General features: G+C 43.7%; 3 protein-coding genes and 5 non-coding genes across 9 annotated transcripts in view; 1 reads left to right on the forward strand and 7 right to left on the reverse strand.

Annotated features, from left to right (window-relative positions):
• Positions 1–878: 878 nt before the first annotated feature.
• SNAPC5 (small nuclear RNA activating complex polypeptide 5) lies at positions 879–2,602 on the reverse strand. The gene is made up of 3 exons (XM_085234127.1): positions 2,445–2,602; positions 2,166–2,249; positions 879–1,852 (listed from the first exon to the last, which is right to left on the reverse strand). The coding sequence occupies exons 1-3, from the start codon at positions 2,532–2,534 to the stop codon at positions 1,745–1,747; spliced, it is 282 nt and encodes a 93-aa protein (XP_085090253.1). The 5' UTR covers positions 2,535–2,602; the 3' UTR covers positions 879–1,744.
• Positions 2,603–3,177: 575 nt separating this feature from the next.
• On the reverse strand, positions 3,178–8,830 carry RPL4 (ribosomal protein L4). Its single transcript, XM_085234199.1, has 11 exons — positions 8,342–8,830; positions 8,133–8,231; positions 7,293–7,464; positions 6,498–6,604; positions 5,940–6,078; positions 5,294–5,418; positions 4,781–4,910; positions 4,197–4,353; positions 3,925–4,008; positions 3,593–3,713; positions 3,178–3,497 (listed from the first exon to the last, which is right to left on the reverse strand). The coding sequence occupies exons 1-11, from the start codon at positions 8,828–8,830 to the stop codon at positions 3,258–3,260; spliced, it is 1,863 nt and encodes a 620-aa protein (XP_085090325.1). The 3' UTR covers positions 3,178–3,257.
• Positions 4,659–4,729, reverse strand: LOC116217120 (small nucleolar RNA SNORD18). The gene has a single exon (XR_004161142.1). It is a non-coding gene; the product is annotated as a small nucleolar RNA SNORD18 (small nucleolar RNA).
• Positions 4,980–5,047, reverse strand: LOC116217121 (small nucleolar RNA SNORD18). Its single transcript, XR_004161143.1, has one exon. It is a non-coding gene; the product is annotated as a small nucleolar RNA SNORD18 (small nucleolar RNA).
• On the reverse strand, positions 6,143–6,242 carry LOC116217122 (small nucleolar RNA SNORD16). The gene has a single exon (XR_004161144.1). It is a non-coding gene; the product is annotated as a small nucleolar RNA SNORD16 (small nucleolar RNA).
• Positions 6,686–6,756, reverse strand: LOC116217119 (small nucleolar RNA SNORD18). Its single transcript, XR_004161141.1, has one exon. It is a non-coding gene; the product is annotated as a small nucleolar RNA SNORD18 (small nucleolar RNA).
• LOC116217116 (small nucleolar RNA SNORD16) lies at positions 7,535–7,636 on the reverse strand. Its single transcript, XR_004161138.1, has one exon. It is a non-coding gene; the product is annotated as a small nucleolar RNA SNORD16 (small nucleolar RNA).
• Positions 8,831–8,902: 72 nt separating the features above from the next.
• ZWILCH (zwilch kinetochore protein) overlaps positions 8,903–20,927 on the forward strand; it is a 115,209-nt gene continuing 103,184 nt past the window's right edge. The window contains exons 1-19 of one of the 2 annotated variants that reach the window (XM_085234125.1): positions 8,903–9,079; positions 9,251–9,302; positions 9,655–9,750; positions 9,848–9,966; positions 10,774–10,970; positions 11,366–11,445; positions 11,713–11,868; positions 12,102–12,173; positions 12,528–12,621; positions 13,495–13,550; positions 13,974–14,076; positions 14,730–14,809; positions 15,026–15,182; positions 16,156–16,184; positions 16,529–16,665; positions 16,847–16,942; positions 17,040–17,158; positions 17,836–17,960; positions 18,351–20,195. In XM_085234125.1, the coding sequence (XP_085090251.1) occupies positions 9,024–9,079; positions 9,251–9,302; positions 9,655–9,750; positions 9,848–9,966; positions 10,774–10,970; positions 11,366–11,445; positions 11,713–11,868; positions 12,102–12,173; positions 12,528–12,621; positions 13,495–13,550; positions 13,974–14,076; positions 14,730–14,809; positions 15,026–15,182; positions 16,156–16,184; positions 16,529–16,665; positions 16,847–16,942; positions 17,040–17,158; positions 17,836–17,927 (1,791 nt within the window). In that variant the 5' untranslated portion in view covers positions 8,903–9,023 and the 3' untranslated portion in view covers positions 17,928–17,960; positions 18,351–20,195. Of the gene's footprint in view, positions 9,080–9,250; positions 9,303–9,654; positions 9,751–9,847; positions 9,967–10,773; positions 10,971–11,365; positions 11,446–11,712; positions 11,869–12,101; positions 12,174–12,527; positions 12,622–13,494; positions 13,551–13,973; positions 14,077–14,729; positions 14,810–15,025; positions 15,183–16,155; positions 16,185–16,528; positions 16,666–16,846; positions 16,943–17,039; positions 17,159–17,835; positions 17,961–18,350; positions 20,196–20,927 lie in introns of those variants that run through there. The other variant, XR_014885950.1, reaches the window with a different exon arrangement.

The following is a 20,927-nucleotide window of genomic DNA, read 5'->3' on the forward strand; positions in this document are numbered from 1 at the left end:
TGCTGGAGCCACATAACGTATTTTCAAAGGTCAAAATTTGTCTCTAGAGGTGAAACCCCAGACCAACAGCTCCAGAGGGGCTCTGCAGAGGTGCAGCAGGAAGCAGATGTTCCTGGGCTGAAATGGGGCTGCAAGTGCCACAAACGTGCTGGGAACTGCAATGTGCAAGAAGAGGGATTGGCTACTGCCATGCTTACAAACTAACTCTCCATATGCCTCCAAAGAACCATTTGACACTCCAAGCCATAACATTTCTTGCTCAGGCTTTTTATTTTTCTCCTGCAAGCCTCATGAAGGCTTTGCCAAGTATTTTGAATTCACTTTCTAAGCTCTTTCACTAAGATAGCCAGGCTTGTCAGAAAAACAATTAGTATAGGATGAAACTGGAATTACGTTCTAAAGTTCTGTTCCTATAGCTACAAGCCAAATAAGAGCCAAATAATCTCTCTTTGAACAGTGGCAAGAAGGTGGTGGAGGTTGAATCAACTGCTATGATGACACCCAGGATACCGGATGCTTTAAGTTCTTTCCCTGCAAACTCCAGATAATGGTTGATTTTATTTTTTCTGAGCTGTTAATGCCAGAGACAGCAATAGCACCTTTAGCTGGCTTTGCTAAAACCTGGATTGCTGTGGCTATTTTCTTTATCAAACTGTCTTATTAAGTGGTAAGGATATTATTTTTATTCGTCTGCTTTTCATCAGCTTAACAGAGTTTAATTTAGGATCCCTCAAAGCAAGTCTTTAAGACTTGATCAAATAACCAGCTGCTCCACTTGGTGTCTACATTCCACAAGGAAGAAGAACACACAGTGTACCTATAGCAGCAGTATGAGCTTGTCAGCATACCATTAAAAACACCGTGGAAGGGACTTTGCATCACTTTCCAAGTAAATTTTAATTTCTCATACTCCTTATACATAACTTTAAAGTGGAGGGCAGAGTGGCATTGAACTACAAATTCACTGTATGAGAAAAAGAAATAAACTAAAAATATTAGTTCCTTATTACAACTAATATGGACTAATTCTTACCATACAGTTTGTGGAAGAATAAAAGGCCAATTGGCTGCCATGCTGAATGAGCAAGTAAGAAAAATGCGGCTGTTACATCAGCCTGACAGTACTTAAAAACAGCACCTGTAGGGACAAGAGCTCCCTTGCTACTGCACTCAGTATCAGGGCAGCAGTGCAATGTCTGCTTCCCCTGCTGAGAGAACAGCTACAGCTCCTCTGGGTCACACTTACAGGACACGGATGTCGAGTTGTCCGTGTAACTGAGAGCACTGCAGCAGAAAGCCTGGAGACAACCCTGGACACATCTCTTCTCACTGCCTACCTTTAAACTTCCAGTTTAAGCAAACGAGGTTATGATATAATCATTGGTTCACAACCAGCCTCTGCGGCCTGGTTTTGTTTTTTTCAGCAACAGCAAATAAGAACGGACAAATTATTGCTTTCACTGTGTTAAATTAGTCTGACTTAATGACTTTTACCTTGTATAAAGACGTAGTAAGCTACACATTAGGTTTGCAAAACGGATTATGCTACATACTGGTGCAGCAAGTTCTCATTCTTTTAACATCTAATTCACGATCTGCCAAGCCTGGGACATTTGTGTCCTCAAAGGTAACCTGCGACTCCAGGAGTCTGGCGTGTCACACAGCACAACACGAACATCTGCTGGCAAGAACGAAAAGAAATTCCTGAGTCTGTATTAAAAACCATCTTTGACTCTTTTCTCTCTCAAGAATCCGATTCCTCCTCCTCTTCCATCTCCTCTTCATAATCTCGAATACTCAGCTGTAATTCGGTTTGATTGATAGCAGCCTCGTCGTCCATCTGCCCGAGGATCTGTCACGATAAGAGAGTGCAACTGAGGGCTGTCAGCGCCAGGAGCAGCGCTGAGCTCACAGGGCTGAGCTGGGAGCCGCCACCGGCCGCACAGCCGGCACTGCAGCTGTCGGCCCCAAGAGCCCAGGGAAGCGATGGGCATCGCCGGAACAATTTCAGGAGCTCAGCTGAAGGCTCAGACCGTACCCACACCCCGACCGCCTCCCGGCTAAAACGCTGCCTTACATTTATGAGCTTCGGACGCAAGCGGCCATTCCCAAACCCGCAGGGACGGGGGAGCCGAAGGGCCGCTCCCGTTCGCGCTGCGCCTCACCTGCTGCGGGTCCTCCACGCCCGGGGCGGCGGCCAGGTCCTCCTCCCGGGACCGGATCATGGACTGCAGCGCGAGCTCCTCCACCTGCGCACGAAGGGACGCGAAGGACTCGCGGTCACCGCGGGGCGGCCACGCAGAACGAAGCGCTTCCGGCGCCCGCCGTTCTCACGCGACGCCGCGCCAGAAGTGCAGCCGTCGGCCGGCCGCAGCGCAGCGCTGCGCGACAGAGGAGCGGCCCGCCCCGCTCCCAGAGCGCAGCGTTCGCCCGGTGCCACCGACCTTGAGCCGGGTGAGCTGCTCGTGCAGCGCCGCCTTCACCTGCAGCAGCGTCTCCTCCTCCTTGCGCAGCTCCTGCAGGCGGCTCAGCATCCTGCCCGCCGCCCCCGCCCGGCCCCCCGCGCCTGCCGCCCCTCCTCCCCGCTCCCGAGAAGCACGGCAGCCGCGCCCACGTGACCCCGCGGGCGGGAAGCGCGGAGCGGCAGCGCCCCCCTGAGGATGGGAGGACGCGGAGAGGCCCGAGAGCGCCGCGAGACGTCACGGCTCCGCCATTTGCAGCGTAACGTACCGCGCTGCGGCCGCCCCCGTGCGGCGGAAGAAGCTCTCTCGCCCCAGCCGCACGCAGTACCTCCACGCAGGCGGCCTGGCAGCCGTAGGGCCGCTAGGGCTACGCGCAAAGGGCGCTGCCTGAGAGCTCCGCCCCGCGGCTAAGGAGCTCTGCACCGTCCCATCTCCTACGACAGCATTTTGAACGGGCTCCGCAGGAACACACAGGTGAACAACGTGAATAAGGCTCCCTCCAACTACACTACATTAAACCAGCAGCCTATATCTTCACATGAAGGCTCGCGACTGCTGCTGGATTCCACCTCCCCGGGCAGTGCCATGAACACACTTCTCTCACCCACCTGTGCTTACAGTGCCTTCAAAGCCCCACCAGCCTCCCACTGTTCACTCTGAGCCGCGCTCCTCACTCCCACCACACACCACTGTGCCAGAGCACTGCAAAAGCACCTCGCTCTTCCAATAGAATTTATTCGCTGTAGTTCCACGGTACAATTTTCTGAGCTCAGGTGTTCCAAGTGCTGCCCCTGCTCATGCTTCAGCTTTGCCCTTTGCTGGGGCCTTCGCTGGGGATTTTGCCGGGGCCTTTGCTGGGGCCTTCGCTGGGGATTTTGCTGGGGCCTTGGCTGGGCCTTTGGCCGGGCCCTTTGCTGCAGCCTTTCCTGCAGTCTTGCTTGCAGGCTTGGCCTTGGTCTGCGCCTTAGCTGACAGCTTGGCCTTGGACGTGACACTCGCCTTGGCTTTGGCTTTCTTCTCCTCCTTGAGTTTGTGCTACAACAGATAGAAAAAAAAAACAACCGTTAGCATCTGTAGAACATAGAGGCATTGGAAAATGCCTCAGACTGCACGACAGGCTTTGTCCTCACGTTTTGGGCATGGCGCAGAATGGTGTTGCGACGCATTGTTTTGGCGTATGGGTTCAGCTTTATCATAACTCTCAGATTCTTCAGCGGGTTCTTCTTCAGGACTCTGCGGTGAATCTTCTTCCTGGAAAGAAGAGAGATGTATCGTGATTCCCTTCTGCAACTCATGGATTGCAAAACATTTATAATTCCTAAATTCCTAGTATTTACAGCCAGGATCTAAAGAAATCCCAGCATTATCTGACACAGGGATTTCTGTTGTCAATGTGAAGTGTTGCACTTGGCAATAATTAACTACCAAGCACAACCTCTTCTTAATAGTTAAAAATTATTACTTTGGAGCACGCAGTGCCTTCTGGATCTCCTGGCTTCTCAGGATTCTTCCAAGGTCTGTATTGGTCATCTTGTGCATTGGCAGGCTGGGAAGCAAAACATTCACAGTTTAAGTTGGAAAATAAAACATATAAAACTAATTCAATAAAAATAACCATTTAGTAAAAACTACTGACAGTATTCACTTTTCACACCCAACCTGGACAATCTGTGGCTCTGTTGGGTTATCCTGCTACTCCCCCCATGCAGCTGGGTCAGGTGTTACTATGCTTACTTGTAGTCACTCTTCAGAGTGGCAGGTTTGCGCCAGGTGCCGTACAGATCATCCAGCTTGCGGAAGGCGCTTTCAGTCCAAATGCAGAAACGCCCAACGTGGCCACCAGGAGCAAGTCTCAGCAGGTTCAGCTTGTTCACATCAAGAAGAGTAATCCCTGCAGAAAAAGACACTCCTCTTCAGCTATAACGAAAAGCAAGCAACACAGGACCAAGAAACAGACCATGAAATACACAGAAACTGCTATGGTCTTATTAGCTTTTATACGACAAAGTTACATAAACCTGTGTATAATAAGGTGTTTAATAAATATGTTAAAAAAAAAAGTCTTCTCCAGGAACAAACTTAAAAGCTTCATTTTTACACTCTAAAAGGCAGTTTATGGATGGTAACAGACACACCAACGTCCCTCAACATCACCAAACCAGACTCCTGGAAAGAAAACTACAGCTACTTCAGCTAGAAGTCAGAACTTCCACAAAATCATGTGTTTCAGAAACACGGACCAATGAAGTGGAATCTCATCATTGTAAGCTGTCTTCCAAAAGAGAAAAAAGCGTAAATAAGATCCAAGTTAAAATCACCCGGGATATTCCGGAAAGCTCTAATGATGCCGTTGTCCTCGTTGTAGATGATGCAAGGTCCCCTGCGCTGGATGCGACGGCGATTCCTCATCTTACCCTTCCCGGCCCTCATGCGCTGAGAGGCATAAACCTATAAAAAGGAAAAGAAACTCGTGAATATTTGAAAAAGTCCAACCTACTACTGTAAGACAAAGACACTCCAGTCAGAACTTCACAATCATCACTGATAATCTGAAACACGGACCAGTGAGAAGTTCATCATTCTTAAGACTCAGAAGAGACGGAGACTGAGCTGGTAGTGCTGCTACTCAGCACTGAAATGAAGGGAACCGAGTACAAAGAGTAAAGCAACATAGGAAGAAACTGACTCTGCTTAAACTTTTTTTTTTCCTACAACTGTTACCAAAGGATTTTTCATGGCATCAAACCAATAGAGAGCAATCTGCAATTCTTAATTTAACGATGGCAGAACCTAATGATGAGTGTTCTCAGAACATACCTGTAGCAACTCACCTTTTTTATGTCATTCCAAGCTTTAAGCTTCTTAAGAAGGAGAACAGCTTCCTTTGTTTTCTTGTAACTCTCAACTTTGTCCTCAACAACCAGAGGAAGTTCTGGGATCTCCTCAATGCGGTGACCTAACGGGGGTTTTACACAACATTAAGTTACCCAGTGACCCTGGTTATACACACGCATTTCAAGGAATTGCCTTCTGCATTCAGGGACAATAAAAGACAAACAAAAAAAAAGAAAATCTAATATGGAGGTGTCCTAAAAACAGCAGAGAAGTTCCAGTGCAGTCTTACTGGCCTGCCTCAAACAATATTCAAGTAAATTTTAAGCATAACCTGTGGCTTCTACGAACAGAAATCAAGAACTGCCATTTAATTCAAAATTCAACCTCATTTTCCATAATCTGTTAGGACAAGATTGATGTCAGCAACACACACAGAGGTAGCTCAGCACTGCCTAACTTCCATCACAGTGAAACCCCCGAATTACCACACCCAGTTATACATAAAAATACTCAACCTACTGAAGGAGGGGACTGCACCCTTAATTTGAAAGGGAATTTATTATTCACAAGAAAACATTTCAAGTAATTTCAGAGTAACTACTACTGCTCAGGCCAAGCAAGTATTGCCAGCAGAATTCCCACCTTTAGACATGACCAGTGCTGGAAGAGCTGATGCTGCCAAGGCAGAACAGATGGCGTAACGTTTCTGAGTTACGTTCACTCTGCGGTGCCAGCGTCGCCAAGTCTTGGTTGGGGCAAACATGCGGCCTCCACGGCACATCTAAGTATCTATAGTTAAGAACAACTTTTCAGAACTGCGTTTTCCAATGTGCCTCCTTAACACTTGCTCAGCATTAACTGTTCGTCAACCATCTGTACCAGTTCACTGACAGCAGGCAACTGTCACTGAGCACAGAGTAAGACGCAAATTACGACATCATGGCAAGACAGCATGCATCATGAGACTCAACACTTCTGCAGTGAAAAAAGACAGAAGAAATCATCCTGTTCAATAAAGCAAGTCTGAATTTGCACAGAGTGTTCTAATCACAGTTTTCACAGTGATTTGGATCACAGAGTTTGAGAACAGCCATTACCTCAAGAAGTAGGATTCAATTTCATATTGAGATAAGTAAAAATAATTTTGCCCTGGATGATTTGAGATTTACACTGATGTGAGCAGCAGCTATGAAAGGATACATTTCCAAAGGCACCCTGGCCAGAGCGGTGAGTTCCACCACCTCGTACTCGAGGAATACGAGCAACAGCTCTCCCAGTACCCCAAGACTCAGCACTGGTCTGATGACCTGCAACAGAAAAAAGAGTTTAGTGCAGAGAGTGTCAACACCGCTGTTTTCCCAAAGCCAGATTTGTTGAGCCTGGGACCAAGCATCAGAACTTCCACTGTTATCATATGGTTCAGAAACACGGACCACGAAGTGGAATCTCATCATTTCAGCAAAGCAAATCCTGATCAGGTAAAACAGCTCTTACAGAAACTGCTTAGGTCAGAATCAAGTACAGTAACACAACAATTTCTAAATTTGATCTTTAAAATGGAGGCCTGCATTGGCACTGCTGCTTCTAGCGGATTAAGATGTGAACTGCCATCAGAATTAAATTTGAAAGCACTCGCACAAATTCCTTTGGAAGCAATACATATTTGCATCTACTAGCTTCTGAGGCAAATCTAGCTAACAGCCATTTGCACAGGTTTATTTTAAATAAATGCCACAGATGAAAGTCTCATGTAGTCAACATGGAGCAGGGGATTAAAAAACACAGCATTTCATTCAAGTTTTTTGCCTGATAAGGTTACATTTCATACAATTTAAAATCAGGTTTTTAACGACCAGAATAGTTCTCCTGCATTCTCTTCAAAACCTAACTGAACAGTGCTTCTGTTATTTCAACTCTGAATTTCTCTTTCAGCCCAGCTACATTAGAACCAACAGCTCCCACAGCATTTCCATCTATTCTGGGGACAAACCGTACCTGCAAGCTCGCTGACAGCATAGGGCTGCCTGTTGTTCTTGCGCAGGTTGGTGTGAACAAAATTCACGACATCAGGGCGAATGGGAGCCTTGAACACCGCCGGCAGGGTGACATTCTTGCCGGACGCTTCCCCCTTTTCAGAGTAGACAGATATCAACGGTCGAGCGCAAGCCTGAAAAAGAAAAGAAAAACCTCTTAAGCACAAGTAAATTATGTTGCTATCATTCAAATCCCTCCGCTATTGCTCAGAATTAAATGTGTCTGCAGCTCAACAGTGCCAGCACGATAACAGCAGGCAACTGTCACTGAACACTGGATAAGACGCAAATTACATCATCACAGCAATATCCGTACTGACAGAAGAGCTCCCTACACGTTCCTTGTTCTAAACACTACAGCTGAGGTTTGAGACCAGGAGGTGGCAGACATGGGGACAAGGTGATCCAAGGGTTGGATTGTGTTGAGGGACATGGTTCAGTGAGTACTACTGGTGACAGGTGGATGGTTGGACTGGATGATCTTGAAGGCCTTTTCCAACCTTGGTGATTCTGTGAGCCTAGAGCTGCAACTCTGCGCCTTCTCAACAGCTTTCCATCCACTGTTAAGAACAACTACACCTACAGAACCCACCTGCATTTATCAGTTTTTCAAAGCCTTGAGATTCAGGTTATGAATTAAAACCCGTGCTGCCTGAACCAACGGCTCTAATATCTGCAATAACCACCGCAATGAGCCAGATTAAACCCGTATCAGAGCACTGTAAGCGTGCCCACCGAGCAGCTCTGTGCCCACAGGTCGGCGGCGTAACCCCACTCAGAGGGCTGGGAAAGTTCAGCTCACACATTCTGAAGCCTCAGACAAAAGCACACAGCACGTAAACGGAGAAAACGGAGGAAAGGCCTGGATCACGATCTGAAGCGCATCAGACCGAAGTCTTTTCTACTTTATTTCAAGAAAAAAAAAAAAAAGAAGGTACATTAAAAAAAACAAACTCCCACAGCTACCAGGATCATCTGTTAAAGGACGGACCCCAACGCCGGGACCCCGGCCCGGCTCCGCTCAGCGGCTCCACGCGGCTCCAAGATGGCGGCCGCCTCCCCCACCCGCCCGCTGCCCTCGCGCAGCACGCGGCCCTTGCTCGGCTCGCCGGGCCCGGCTCTCCCGGCCTCGGCTCTCCCCCCGCTCCACTCTGAGCCCGCACGGCCCGGAGCCCCCCGCACCCCTCCGAGCCGCTCCTCACCATGACGGCAGCGCAGACCTCGCACACCACCTCCCGCCTCCGCCGCTGCCCAACCGGAAAAGGAAGTCAGCGGGTCGACGCCGCACCTACCAGCGCTGCGGTGTCCCTCCGCGCTCCGCTCCGCTCCGCCCCCCTGGCGCCCCACTGCCCTCACGCGTCGCCTCAGCGCCCCCCGCGCTGCGCAGTTCCGCTCCCCTTCTCTCCTTCGCTCCCCACTTCCCGCCCCGTGGCTCCGCCGCCGCTCCCCCCCACCCCGAGGGACTCTTTTCTGGCGGAGGGATTCGGCGCGACGGACCATTCCGTCACCAAAATCAAGTTTTTAAGTGAAATTTTATTTTTATTTTATTTTTTTTTTACGGAAGAGGGCGCGGATGGAATAAAACCGAATAAAACCCACTGCCGGGCGCGGGAAAAAAAATATTAAAAATTAGAAATAAAAATGACGGTCCTGTGGGTGGATGTAGTCCCGGCGGCAGTTAAGGCGCGCGGCGATGGGCGCGGAGCGGCGGCGCGAGGCGGCGGTGGAGCTGCGCCTGGCGCTGCTGCGGTGCGGAACGGCACGGGGCGGCGGGAGCGGGGTCCGGCCGTGTGGGCACGGCGCTGAGGGTGTGCGTTTGGAGCGGTGCTTTGGGGGATACGCAGATAAATGGAGCGTTCGGCGAGCGATAAAGCGCCAACCAAACGCAATTGTGCGCCTTAATGCTCGTTGTTCTTGCAGGATATATGAAGAGGGGAAGAAAGGCGTCCCCGAACGCCCGTGTCTCTTTGAGGTAAAGCTGTGGGCGGGAATAACGCCTCAGGTTCCCGCTCGGTGCTCGCAGCGCTGCTCGAGGGGGCGGCAGGAACGGCGCGTGGGCGGGAAAAGGTGCTTCAGCAAACGCCCCTCAGGAGGGCAGCGGGAGGCGGCCAGGCAAATCCGAGATTCCTTCACTCTCAGCCACGGCTGTGAGTTATGCAGTGTCTGCAAACACAGCTCTCGAACGAAACTCAAAATTGAAGTGACTAAAAGATGTTTTTAGGGGATGCTCTGTCTAGGGTCGCGTGGTGGCTGCAGCCCCGCGCCTCAGAGCAGCTGAGCTTTATATACGTAGTGTATTTGTATTACTATCTTGTTTTCCCCAGAACGATGTAGAGATCTATTTCATTGATGGTAGCTGCAAAAGTCCCATTGAAAGATTTTGGAATGGAAGCAGCACGCTGTACGTCCTGCAGCAAGCGGTAAGCATGCCTCTTAGTTTCAGACTTTTAAACATCATCTAAACTGTTTGTTTTCTTCCCTTCCAATAGTCTCACGCATCGTGCATTGCTCTTGCAGGGCCGCAGTGAGGGCAGCGACCCAGCAGGAGAGCCAGGAGCAGAGGATGCCCTTCACGCCTCTCAGCTCACACCCACAGGGGGCACCGGCCCGGCTGCGCTGCCTGTCCAGAGAGCAAAGTGGGTGCTCGCACGGCTGCCTCCCTCTGCTCATTTCAGTGCACTTTTCCTTTTTTCTTTTGCCCCTCTTGCTAATATTCAGCACCCGCTCTATTTTTGATCTCTCAGAGTTAAATACTTACCAGTTTAATGACGACCCGAGCCTTGTTCTTTCTGCAGAATGGCACCCCTGGTAGAAGTATTTCCAACAAAGTGTAGCTGAAGTCCTGGTGCTGGAAAAGCACTGGTGAGCTGTCCCACTGTGCTAAGGGGACTGCCTCATTGCAAATGTGCACAGAAAGCTTGGGAGGACTGAAGTGCTTGCCTTCTGAGGGCTTCAGTTTGAGAAATCTGATCAAGACTTAATCTTTCGACTGTTATTAAAATACAAGACAGGGTAGTGAATCGTGGCAACTTGCTTGCTTAACTAACTTATCCCTTTAGCATTTTCCCTTTAATTTTAAAATTCAATTATAGGTCTAGGGCATTATATTGTATGAAATATATTCCCAATTATCAGAGAATCATAGAATGGCCTGGGTTGAAAAGGACCACAATGATCATCTAGTTCCAACCCCCCTGCTGTATGCATGGTTGCCGACCACCAGACCATCCAGCCTGGCCTTGAATTATGATATACTTCTTTTCCTTCATACATTACCTATAAGAAGATTATTACAAAACTTCATCCTTTCTGTAAAATGGTGTAGTGTGTGCTGCTGAGCAGGGCAGACAGGATTGTTACTGTGGTATTATTCAATGCTTTACATAACACATAAATTTTGTTATACTTGCTGACATCTGGTTCTTTCCTGTTCACATCCCCAGGCAGCTTATTTCCTTGTATACGATGGCACAGAATCCAAACATGACCCATCTGAAGATCAGTGAACTAATTGTGCTTCCACCCCTCTGGATACGGTGTGATGGCTCCGACCCTGAGCACACTTACTGGCTTGGAGCTGAGCCTCTCAAAGCTGGAAGCAAAATCACAGGGATCAGTTTTCATATGGTTAAGTGTGATGGTGAGGTTATAATGTTACATACAAAATTGGATGAGGAAGGCTTAAAAATGAGGAAACACTAACATGTGGATGTTGCCTTTGTGTGATGTTGGCTTGTAGTGCTTCTAATCCTTGCTTGTTTTTTTGTTTTTTTTTTTTTTTGAAGAGAGAAAGATGTTTGTGTGCAGTGTGGAAATAACTTTTAAATATCTTGTATGCAACAGTGTCTGCAGGCCTACCTTCGATCAGGTGCAATGACTTAATAGACATTTAAATGTGATCCTACTGAAAATAAAAGCTTAAATGCAAGAAACAGTACTCCTTTCTAGAGGACAACGTGAAGCTGAATGCAATACTGAGGAATTAATTCTACATGCTAAATATAACTTGCATTTTTTTTTATTCTTTTTTTGCAGGTCCCACAGCTGATAAAACCTGTTTTGTGAACCTAGAAGAACTCAAAACGGCGCACAAAGTCAAACACCATTCGTCTATTGTAGGTCTTTTTCATCTGGCATTGCTTATAGTTTATTTTCTATCTATGATTCTGATTTAGGGAAGCTTTGTTGATACTATTTAGAAAATCAGCACAACACTGCAGTACCATAATCTCTTTAGAAGTAACATTTGGGCTTTCTGACTTGTTTTTGTCTCTCCTTAGCCAATATTTTCTTTGTGTGAAGTGCTTCCAAAAAATATTTTGCGCGAGTACAAAACAGTGCTGTGTTGTGTTTTAAAGATTTGTAAAATCTGTTCATTCTAGGTGACAACAAAAGGATTTGCTCAGTATGAACTTATCAGTGCTGCTGCAATGGATGACACAATTCTAGGATGTGAAAGCAATATTTCTATCGATATTACATGGCACACTGTGGATAAGATTCTGCAGGCACCGCCGCTTTGTTCAGCTGCCACACTGGTCAGTAAGGAACCCAGGCTCTTTTCTCTGCTTATGTCATTAGTAGTGCAGGGGATAGAAAATACGTTTGGCTCTTGCCATTTGTGTTTGTTGTTTATGTAAGAAATACTCTATGTAAGCAGAATAGTGTATTCGTAAGAAAAGCTATTTATTAATCTGTATTTCCTTAGTGAAAATCTTAAGATACCTGATTTCTAAAGTTTGAATCTGACATAATCTTCTGGAACTTTCAGAATATTATGTTGGAGTCTGGGGACCCCAGGAGTCCTGTGTATCCCCTCTACAGAGAGCTGCAGTTTCTCCTTGTAAGTAAAAGTGAGAAATTCCAGTTTCAGATGTACGTGGAATGGTGATTTGTGTGTGTGTGTGTGTGTGTGTGTGTGTGTGTTAATAATTTACTCTATTTAAGACTCTATATGGTTTCTCAAAGATACTTGAAAGTGTTCAGTTCAGAATAAATTTTGAACTTGGCTTTATGAATCTTAAATACTCAAAGGACAAACCAGGAATGCCAAAGCCAGGAAATGTGAGAGGCTTCAAAATTCATGGCTCTACAGAGCTGTGTTTCCGGGGAAGTTACCTACATTCTGAAGAGTGATATATGCAGAACCTCAAATAGTAACTGCTGGGTGTTGTTTTGGTTTTGATGCTGCTTTTAGGCTTTGGCTGAAGGCTTGAAGACAGGTGTGACAGAATGGCCTGAGCCCTTAGAGGCCCAACCAGCTTTTGAACTGGTCCAGGAATTTCTGCTAGGTAATTGTTGCTTGTTATGTGGGAAGGGAGGGATGTCACCCTTCAGAGAAGCAAAAGAAAATCAACATAAAACTTCTCAAGTATTAGAATTAGAGATTGTAATTTCTGTGCTGTAATAACTCGCATAAAGCAGTTGGATAGATTAATTAGTCCCAATATCTTTGTACAAAAGGAAATAAAGGTAATAATTGTTTCTTACAAAATAAGATAGTTTTGTTTAGAAGGCAGTTGAATGGATTCTGTTTGCATCTTTCATGTTACTTGACGTGCACATGAACATCTGAAGGTGCAAAGTGTCCAGGGAGCAGTGGTGGGCAGCAGTTCTTTGACAGCTTAAAGTGAAGCACTCCCAGGTGCTGGCAGTTTCTGAAAGCAGCTCAAACTGAGCAATAGCAGTCTAATCAGAAGCTGAAGGTGTTACTAAGTGAACCTAAGAAGAACATCAGGTGAATACACCAAAAGGTTTGCAGATGCAACTGTATGTTTTTCACAAATGAATATGGAGGTAGAACATGGAGACAAAAATTATCTTTGACAAATAAATTTGGGAGAAAACCTGAGACACTAATTAGTGGTCATCCTTCATTGCTTCAGCCCTGGAATATAGGGAGTTAATGTTTAGCTACAAGGACACAGTAAAGGTGGAGAGGAAAATGTGTATGTCATAATAAAGCATGCTAAGAAAGTGATACCTGTGTATTTCAAATCAAATGCTTGTGCAGTAGAAACAACTTAGAAATGGATACATTTTGTCTGTTAGTCATCCAGCAGAGTCTGTGTCAGTTCTGTTGCATGCCCAGGAGTTTATAAGCAGCCCCAGGGGTGGTCGGGCTGTTCTTTCATGGTGGTGACATTTATTTTCTCCTTTCCTAGATTTGAAGAAGAAACTGGATGGGTGTTGTGTGTCAGGAAATAAGAATGAAACAGAGGTATATGCAATTTCCTACCAGTTTCTTTGTCATCTCACTCCTCTGGCAAATAGTTATTTCAGATTTTGATTATGTCTTGTACATTACTTATGCAGACGTGAATACACAGATGTAATGATGTAAAGATCTGTCGCTTTCTGCTTTTGCAGTTTAGAAATAATAGAAAAAGCCTCAAAAGGCAAAATTAGAAGTTTTGTGGCTGTTCTCTGATGGAAAGTCCACTGTAGTTTTTACTGTCAAGAAAATCTCCCTGTTCTGGGCACGTCCATTGTGTCCATTATACATAATTTTCACATAGTTTTGCATTCAGTTGGTAATCTTGGAGATACTTGGACTATTTTGTTATGCTTCTTTCCCTTCCTTTTTAACTTTAGTTGGAGGTCTTTAAATCCTAAGCATCATTTTTCATTTAAACTCTTTCAGAGTATCAAAAGTGACACTGCTGCAGTGGACAGTTCAATAAAATCAATCTTCAGTGAACGAGGAGACCTGGATTTTGCTGAACAATTATGGTGCAAAATGAGAAGTAAGTGTAGTGTTTTGCTGTGGTGGCTTTTAGTTGTTGTGGTTGTTTTTCTTTGACCCATCCACTGTCCTTTATTTCTTCTCTGTACCTATAATACTGTATTACTTTCTTGAGAAAATGAATGTAAACTTCTCTGAGTTTTATGAACTGTTCAGCTCTTCAGAAAATTGTTACTTTTTCTAAAGGAGCTAATTTTAGGTGTGTAAGACCATGCACTCTCTTACAACGTAGGAAGGCATTGCAACATCTAGCAGGAGACACTGTATTTCTTTAGGATTATAACAGTACTAAACAGTCAGGAGTGTGTGCCTGCTCTGTAGCTAAAAACTAGTGATCTGTCAGAGTGACTTTCTAGATCTGAAAGACTTAAAGTTGATAAAGTTGATAAAGCTACGTACTTTGTCATTCTTGTTGTAGGACTTACATTCTTCACAGAAAGCAGTTCCATCTGTCATAGAATCCTTAGACTGGAAGGGACCTTTAAAGGTCATCTAGTCCAACTCCCCTGCAATGAACAGGGACATTTTGGCTATCTGTTTTTTTTAAATGAGCAGTTAAGTTCTTGCGAGTACGCGTTGGGCTGTTGTTACTCACTGAGCAGCTGAAGGGAAAGCCTGGATAGATAAATAAAACTTGGAATCATTTTTCTGAAGGTGTCTGTTCCTATCAGGAGTTGGTAGAGTGTCTCACACTGGTCATAAAATTCCTGGAGCACGGTGAAATACAGCCTTGGGTATGTAATCTATTTCACAATCATTTTATCCTTTTCAGTTACTCCAAGCAGAGTCTAGCTCTTATTGTTTAGTTGCCCCTTATTTCCATGTTGTTTTGTTGAGGTTTTTTTTTTTGCCTTGTCACAGTTTGCATGTTTCCATGGTGTTGCATTTCTAAATAATACCGTGCTGTTTTGTACACAGTTACCCCACAGGAAAACTTGTTTAACTTTCAGATTCATCAAGGGAGTAGCAGTTTGCTCAGTAAACTGATCCAGCAGTCTTACCACGGCAAGGTGGAGGCCGTGTCCCTCAGTGGCATCACTCCAATTCAGATGCTCTTGGAGATTGGTTTGGATAAGATGAAGAAGGATTATGTCAGCTTTTTCATAGGTAAGCCAGGAACCTGTTGTCATGATTAGAGATCCATGGGAAAAGGCTGCTCTGCACAGGAAATAATGACAGGTTCCTGTCGCTTCGATTTCACTTCTGCCTGCCAGCTGCTGCAGTACTGTTCCCAGCCTCCTCAGTATTCGTGCTCTCATGCTGTGTGTGTCTTCCCAAAATTAAAAAATGAATTTGTTTCCAAATAATTGCACTTAGAATAATTCTGCATTGCTTTTTCTAATTGAAAAAAAGTAAGTTAAACTTACTGTAACAATGTCAGATGAACGTAACGGGGCTGTTCTGTTTTCTTACCTTTCTGCTGTAGGTGATAAAATAAGACCTTGCTCTTTCTGCCTTTTCTTCTATGGTCTACGTGGGTTAAAGGAAATCAGGCAAGGGTGTTTGTATGTAATAGCTGTGTTTGTACAGTCCATAGTATGTAGACTTTTTATTTTTTTATATTTATTTTTAGTACATATTGTACAATCCAAAATCCAAAAGCTGGGCTGGAACAATTTTTTGTAATGTATGTTTCTTTTCTTGAAAGCATCATGGCTTTGTTTTTAGTATTACAGCTTTGTTTTTTTTTCTGAATCCAGAAAGGATGTTATGTTTGCCACTGTACTTATCCACTTCCTTCATCTCTTTCTTTCTTAATGTATTTCTTGCTTTGTCACACTTGATCTTTCATTTTCATATTTGTTATACGTAAGCCTGGGTGTCCCAAGGAGGGTGCTTGTCTCAAAGCATGGGATGGCTTTCTGTGTGGTGTTTCCATGGAGCCTTGGCAGTATGTAAGATACTTCAGTGGCTTTGTTCCTTGTTTTGAGTTAGTAATCATATTGATAAATAACATCATCTTCCACCTTAGTGGCTGCACTTGTTTTCCTTAAGTAGAATTTGCTGGTAGGTTACCTGGGTGTTCATGTATTTCACCTGATGATATCTGATAATTGTTTTTTTCCTGTTCACTTTACAGGCCAGGAACTCACAACGTTAATCTATTTGGTGAGATTCTTTATTTTTAACTCTTAACGTACAGCCCCCTCGGTGGGGGGGGGGGGGGATGGAACCTTCCCATAAGCTGAGCAACGGAATTGCAAATAATGAGAATGGGACAGCATAGGCAGAAATGTCATTATGTTGTTTCCTTATTCATATATTATTTCCCATTTGTCTGCTATTAGTCATTGTCAGGCACCAGAGTTCTGACTTTGTTCTGACTCTGCTGGGCCATTCTTTATATATTTACTTCCTCAAAGAACAACAAAATGATTTTAGTAAGCAGAGAGCAGGCTGACTGTGTAGAAACTGAGGGTTCAGTTAAGAGCAGAAGCTGTTTACTTTTCCAGGATTACTTTGTTTCCACATCGGTAGATCTACAAGAGCAAGTTCATCGTCTTCAAAAGCTTCATCATATGTTGGAAATAATGGTCAGCTGTACAGTCTTACTTCAGTTTAAACATGAGAACCTCTTCCCTTTGACACAGTAATTATTTCATTTTTACTTTATAAATAGCATTAACAGACAGACTCTCTTTGATAGTAGTAAGTAAACTTTAAAAAAAAAAAAAGTAATTTGAGGATTTAATTAATTTTGCATTAGGTTTATGCAGTGTTGCACCAGCATTCATCCAAGGAATGTAACTTGTTGATTCATATTACTCTAGAACTTGCCTGAAATATTATAAAGAAAACCCTCTGAATGAGAAGCAAGTGTTTCAGCTGCCAATCAGACCAGCCCTTGTCAAGAAGTTCTATCAGAAGTAAGATCACCTTCCATGTTTGTAGCACTCAGTTCAGATTGTGAATTCAGATCTGAGCACCTGACTGAACGTGGATGTTTTTTGATTATTCTATCAGTGATCACCCAGAAATGTGGAAGGTGGACATAACTAGTGGGCATGGCCAAAAGGAGGTTAAAACAACATGGCAAGTTAGTGCTAATCCTCCTGTTGAACATATGATATCAAGCAACATAGGTAAGGAATATTTGTGGTGAAATGAAATAATGGAAGTACACATTTAAAAGAGTTTTTATATTGGGTTTACTGAGTATGTATATTTTCTTGTGTATGTATGTTCAGCAAAACTGAAGCAAAGCAGACTTTCATTAAGAGCATGAGGTGGTATTTATAGAACATAAAAGACTTTCAGAAGGTCTGACCTACTGCCTTCTTAATTTGGCTGAATTATATTTCTAGTGTTAAAATGGCAGAAGATTTCTAAGGATGACTTGACTGTTTAGTATCTTCCACAGCATCTTAGAGCTTTTAAGATCTTTGCCTGTGTATCTGAGAATGGGTCTGAAGAGAAACTTATCTGTTGCTGGATGCTTATATCTAGTCTGGGAAGCAAACAGGCTCTAATGAGAGGAGACATACCTTGCTTCATAAAATCAAGTGTAGAATAAGTGAAAATGCACGAGGACAGGGAAGAATTAAGAATATAGACTGCTGTGGAAGTGTTGGGGGTGGGAATAAAAGGGAGGTTTGTCACAGGGCAATGCTTTGTAAAGCTTTCCCTTCTTCCTCAATTTTTGTTGTGAAGTGCCTCTGCCACTAAAACTTTATTTCAGGGAACAGGTTTCAAAATTCCTGCATTATCTACATTTGCTCCTTCTAAAAACACTGGCTAATCAAATCTTTTGTCTATGCAGGTCTCTTTTGTGATTCTACAGTTAATGGAAGCAGTGAAGAAAGGATGTATTTTGTTGCAAAGGCTGAGTGCAGTCAGGTGCATTTCACATAAATGCACATTACTGTGCAGGCAGGCGCTTGAAAGGTACAGTAAGGGGGGAAGTGCAGCATTGTCTGTATCAGCAGCTGTTGGAAAGATTCTGGCATTTGGAGAACGATTCATCTTACTGAGTTCTTGGCTTTACTATGCTCATACAGTGTGACATGCAGCCCTCATTCATCTGTACCAATCCAGTTTGTTTATAAATGTGCAATTGTGAATGTACAGAATAATTGTTTTGGTAAAATAGTAGATATTTTGGTACATAAATTTCCAAACATTCAATAAAGTTCTGCACTTTGGGGTTTAAAATTTTATTTTTACTCATTAAAAGTGCACACAGACACTGTTCAAAGTTATTAAGCATTTTAAACCAACAAAACAAGCAATGTTGTCATGGATATTTTTTGTATCAAGAGATATTTCATCCTTCAGGTATATTTGGAAAGCCATTCATCCATGAACCTCTACAGTTTGGTTTTCTTCATATCTGGATTTACACTTTGGAGTCTTCCTGGCTGTTCTCATTGCTGCTGCTCAGTTCAGTGTTTCCCTCAGTTACTTCAGCAGTGCTGTCATGCAGACTTTTGCATTACCCTCTGAAGAAATATTCAGTAAGATTGCTTGGACATAATCATTTAAACATGTTGGGTTTAATTGCTGACAGTAACACATGGTTGAACATAAGATACTGTGTGTAACCTTTTGGTAGTTTAACTGAACAACTACATAGTGTCATATATGGTGAGTTATGCTACATATATGTTGATTAACCCAGTTGTGTGGTTGTATGAGGTAAACCTAGCTCCCTATTAAAACAAAATTGAGAGAAACATCCTGTAGTGTAAATCTGACATGGTAGTTGGCATCTCTGAGAAATCACTTCAACTCTACTCCACACCTGAAGAGTAAAGTGTCATCCGAACTTGCAGCCATGAAATAACTTAAACATTAAGTGGTGCTCTTGGAATATTTGAATCACTTTCCATTTTAAAACAGTGCTTATCTCTTCAAATAGCAGCTGTGTGGTAATGAAAAGTGAAATGATGAACAGGTTGAAAACAGAATTTGCAAATAGATTTTAATCACTTGAAATGTGTGCTGGCAAGGTTAGAATTGCTTTAATCATATCTAGCTATTCCATATAATCCTTACCAAAATAACAAGAAACAAAATTTGCTGCTTAAAACTTAAAATAATGCAGAAAGAAAATATATTTTGGGTTTTATTAAAATTTCTAAATTATATTTTGAGAATTGAGCAAAAAAAAAAATTAGAAGCAGGTCTGGACAGAGCGGCATGGACAGAGCAAATAACATTTCTTCACCTTTACAGTGGTGCAAAAGGAGACACTTGTGGTAGCTGTTCTACAATGCAGCTGGCTTACTGTATTGTTTTTGTTATACAAAAAGAAGTGCTCAGTTGTGCCATTTTAGCTGTGATTTTGGAGGAAGAACAGGAGTAGGACAATACAATACATGATGAGTATTTCTCAGCAGCATCTATGTCTGCTTGGCTGTGTGGATCAACAGGTTCCCCCCAGCCACTCATTAGGGAAATTCCAGCCATACCTTAAAAACAAAGTGATAATTCTGCAGTTTATAGATAATTGCTAAGCCCTTGATAGAAGTAGAAGCATAATTACAGAATGAATACTTACTACCATGCTGCTCACTGCACCAGGTGTTGTTGTGAGAGCGCCCTACGTTTGTGTGTCTGTAAGAATACATAAGAGCATGTGCACACTGTAACTGTTATATCGTGGGCAATGCAGGAAGATAGTGGAGAGGAGCTTTTGGATTAAGGTGTATCTGAAAATATTGCATCATTTCTTCTAAGGATATCATGAAAGCTTTCATTTCTTATAAAAACCACAAATGTATACAATATGCCTTCCTTAAATTCCTTGAGGTGCTCATAGAGGTTACAAGCAGCATTCAGTATAGTGTCCTGTCCAGCATCTCTTGTTTTTGATACCTGCCTAATTTATTGGGGTGGGTGAGTGTTTATTTCTATGAGTCACTGAAGTCACTCTGAAAAACTGAGTTCATTTTACTAGACCAGGATTCTACTTCTTGTTTCTAGACTAACCTGGACATTTTCTTACCCAACCAGTTACACAGTATTTTTCAATGGGGCATTCAAATTACTAGGAGCATTAAGTTGTCAGGACAAAGGGTTACGTCAAGCATCTCTCATTGCATGTGACCCTGAATATGCATTAGTAGTCTGAAATCAGGTTGGCTCAGCTACTGAATAAATTTGATGTGCTAGTTGGAACATGGTTACAAAGCTGTGTTTCTGTTTAAAAAGCGTAATCAGTCTGCTAAAAATTCTCACCTCACACAATTTAAAATTCAATTGAAATTTTACTTTAATTATGTGGTGTGCTGCATTGTAGGCTCCACTTTCACCAAGCTTCAGTCCTGGTGTGTATTCTCCTGTTTTGTAACCTTTTTCAGCAACTGCCTAGATGTATGCAGAATTAGTTATTATTTAAAAAGCAGAGCTAACAAATTTGCTAGTATCCTAAATCCTAGTACGGATTTAGTCCATGCAGGAGTCGTCTCTTAACCTCTCCATCCTCTCCAGGCCCCTTTTTCTTTCTCCTCCCCCTGGTTCTGGCTGCTCTCATGCTGCTTGGCTGTAGCTTGTTGGAAGCAGCGCGTTGCTGACCAGCCATAGCGAACCGACCTGCTGGTGCTATTCCACCATGTAATGTCCTTCATGCATTTTGACTGCCTTTCTGGCTTTTGTGCCTATCATTCCTCCAGCTGATGGTTTTTCAAAACTCCACTGGAATTTCGTGTCTTGAAATAGTGTCTTGGCTGGAACCAGCCACTGAGATTTTGGGACACAGTTATTAACTACAGAGGACTATATCTGTCTCTCTAGCTATCTATTCACCTATAATTTTACCTGCAATTCTTAATGTACTGTCCTGTAGTGTCCCTTCTGTAGATTTTGTGAACAGAAGTAAGTTTTGTGTGCAACTGAAGTAAGGAAAGCATT

This window comes from Meleagris gallopavo, chromosome 12 (genome assembly GCF_905368555.1).
Source record: "Meleagris gallopavo chromosome 12, MGAL_WU_HG_1.1, whole genome shotgun sequence".
Taxonomy (NCBI): Eukaryota; Metazoa; Chordata; class Aves; order Galliformes; family Phasianidae; genus Meleagris; species Meleagris gallopavo.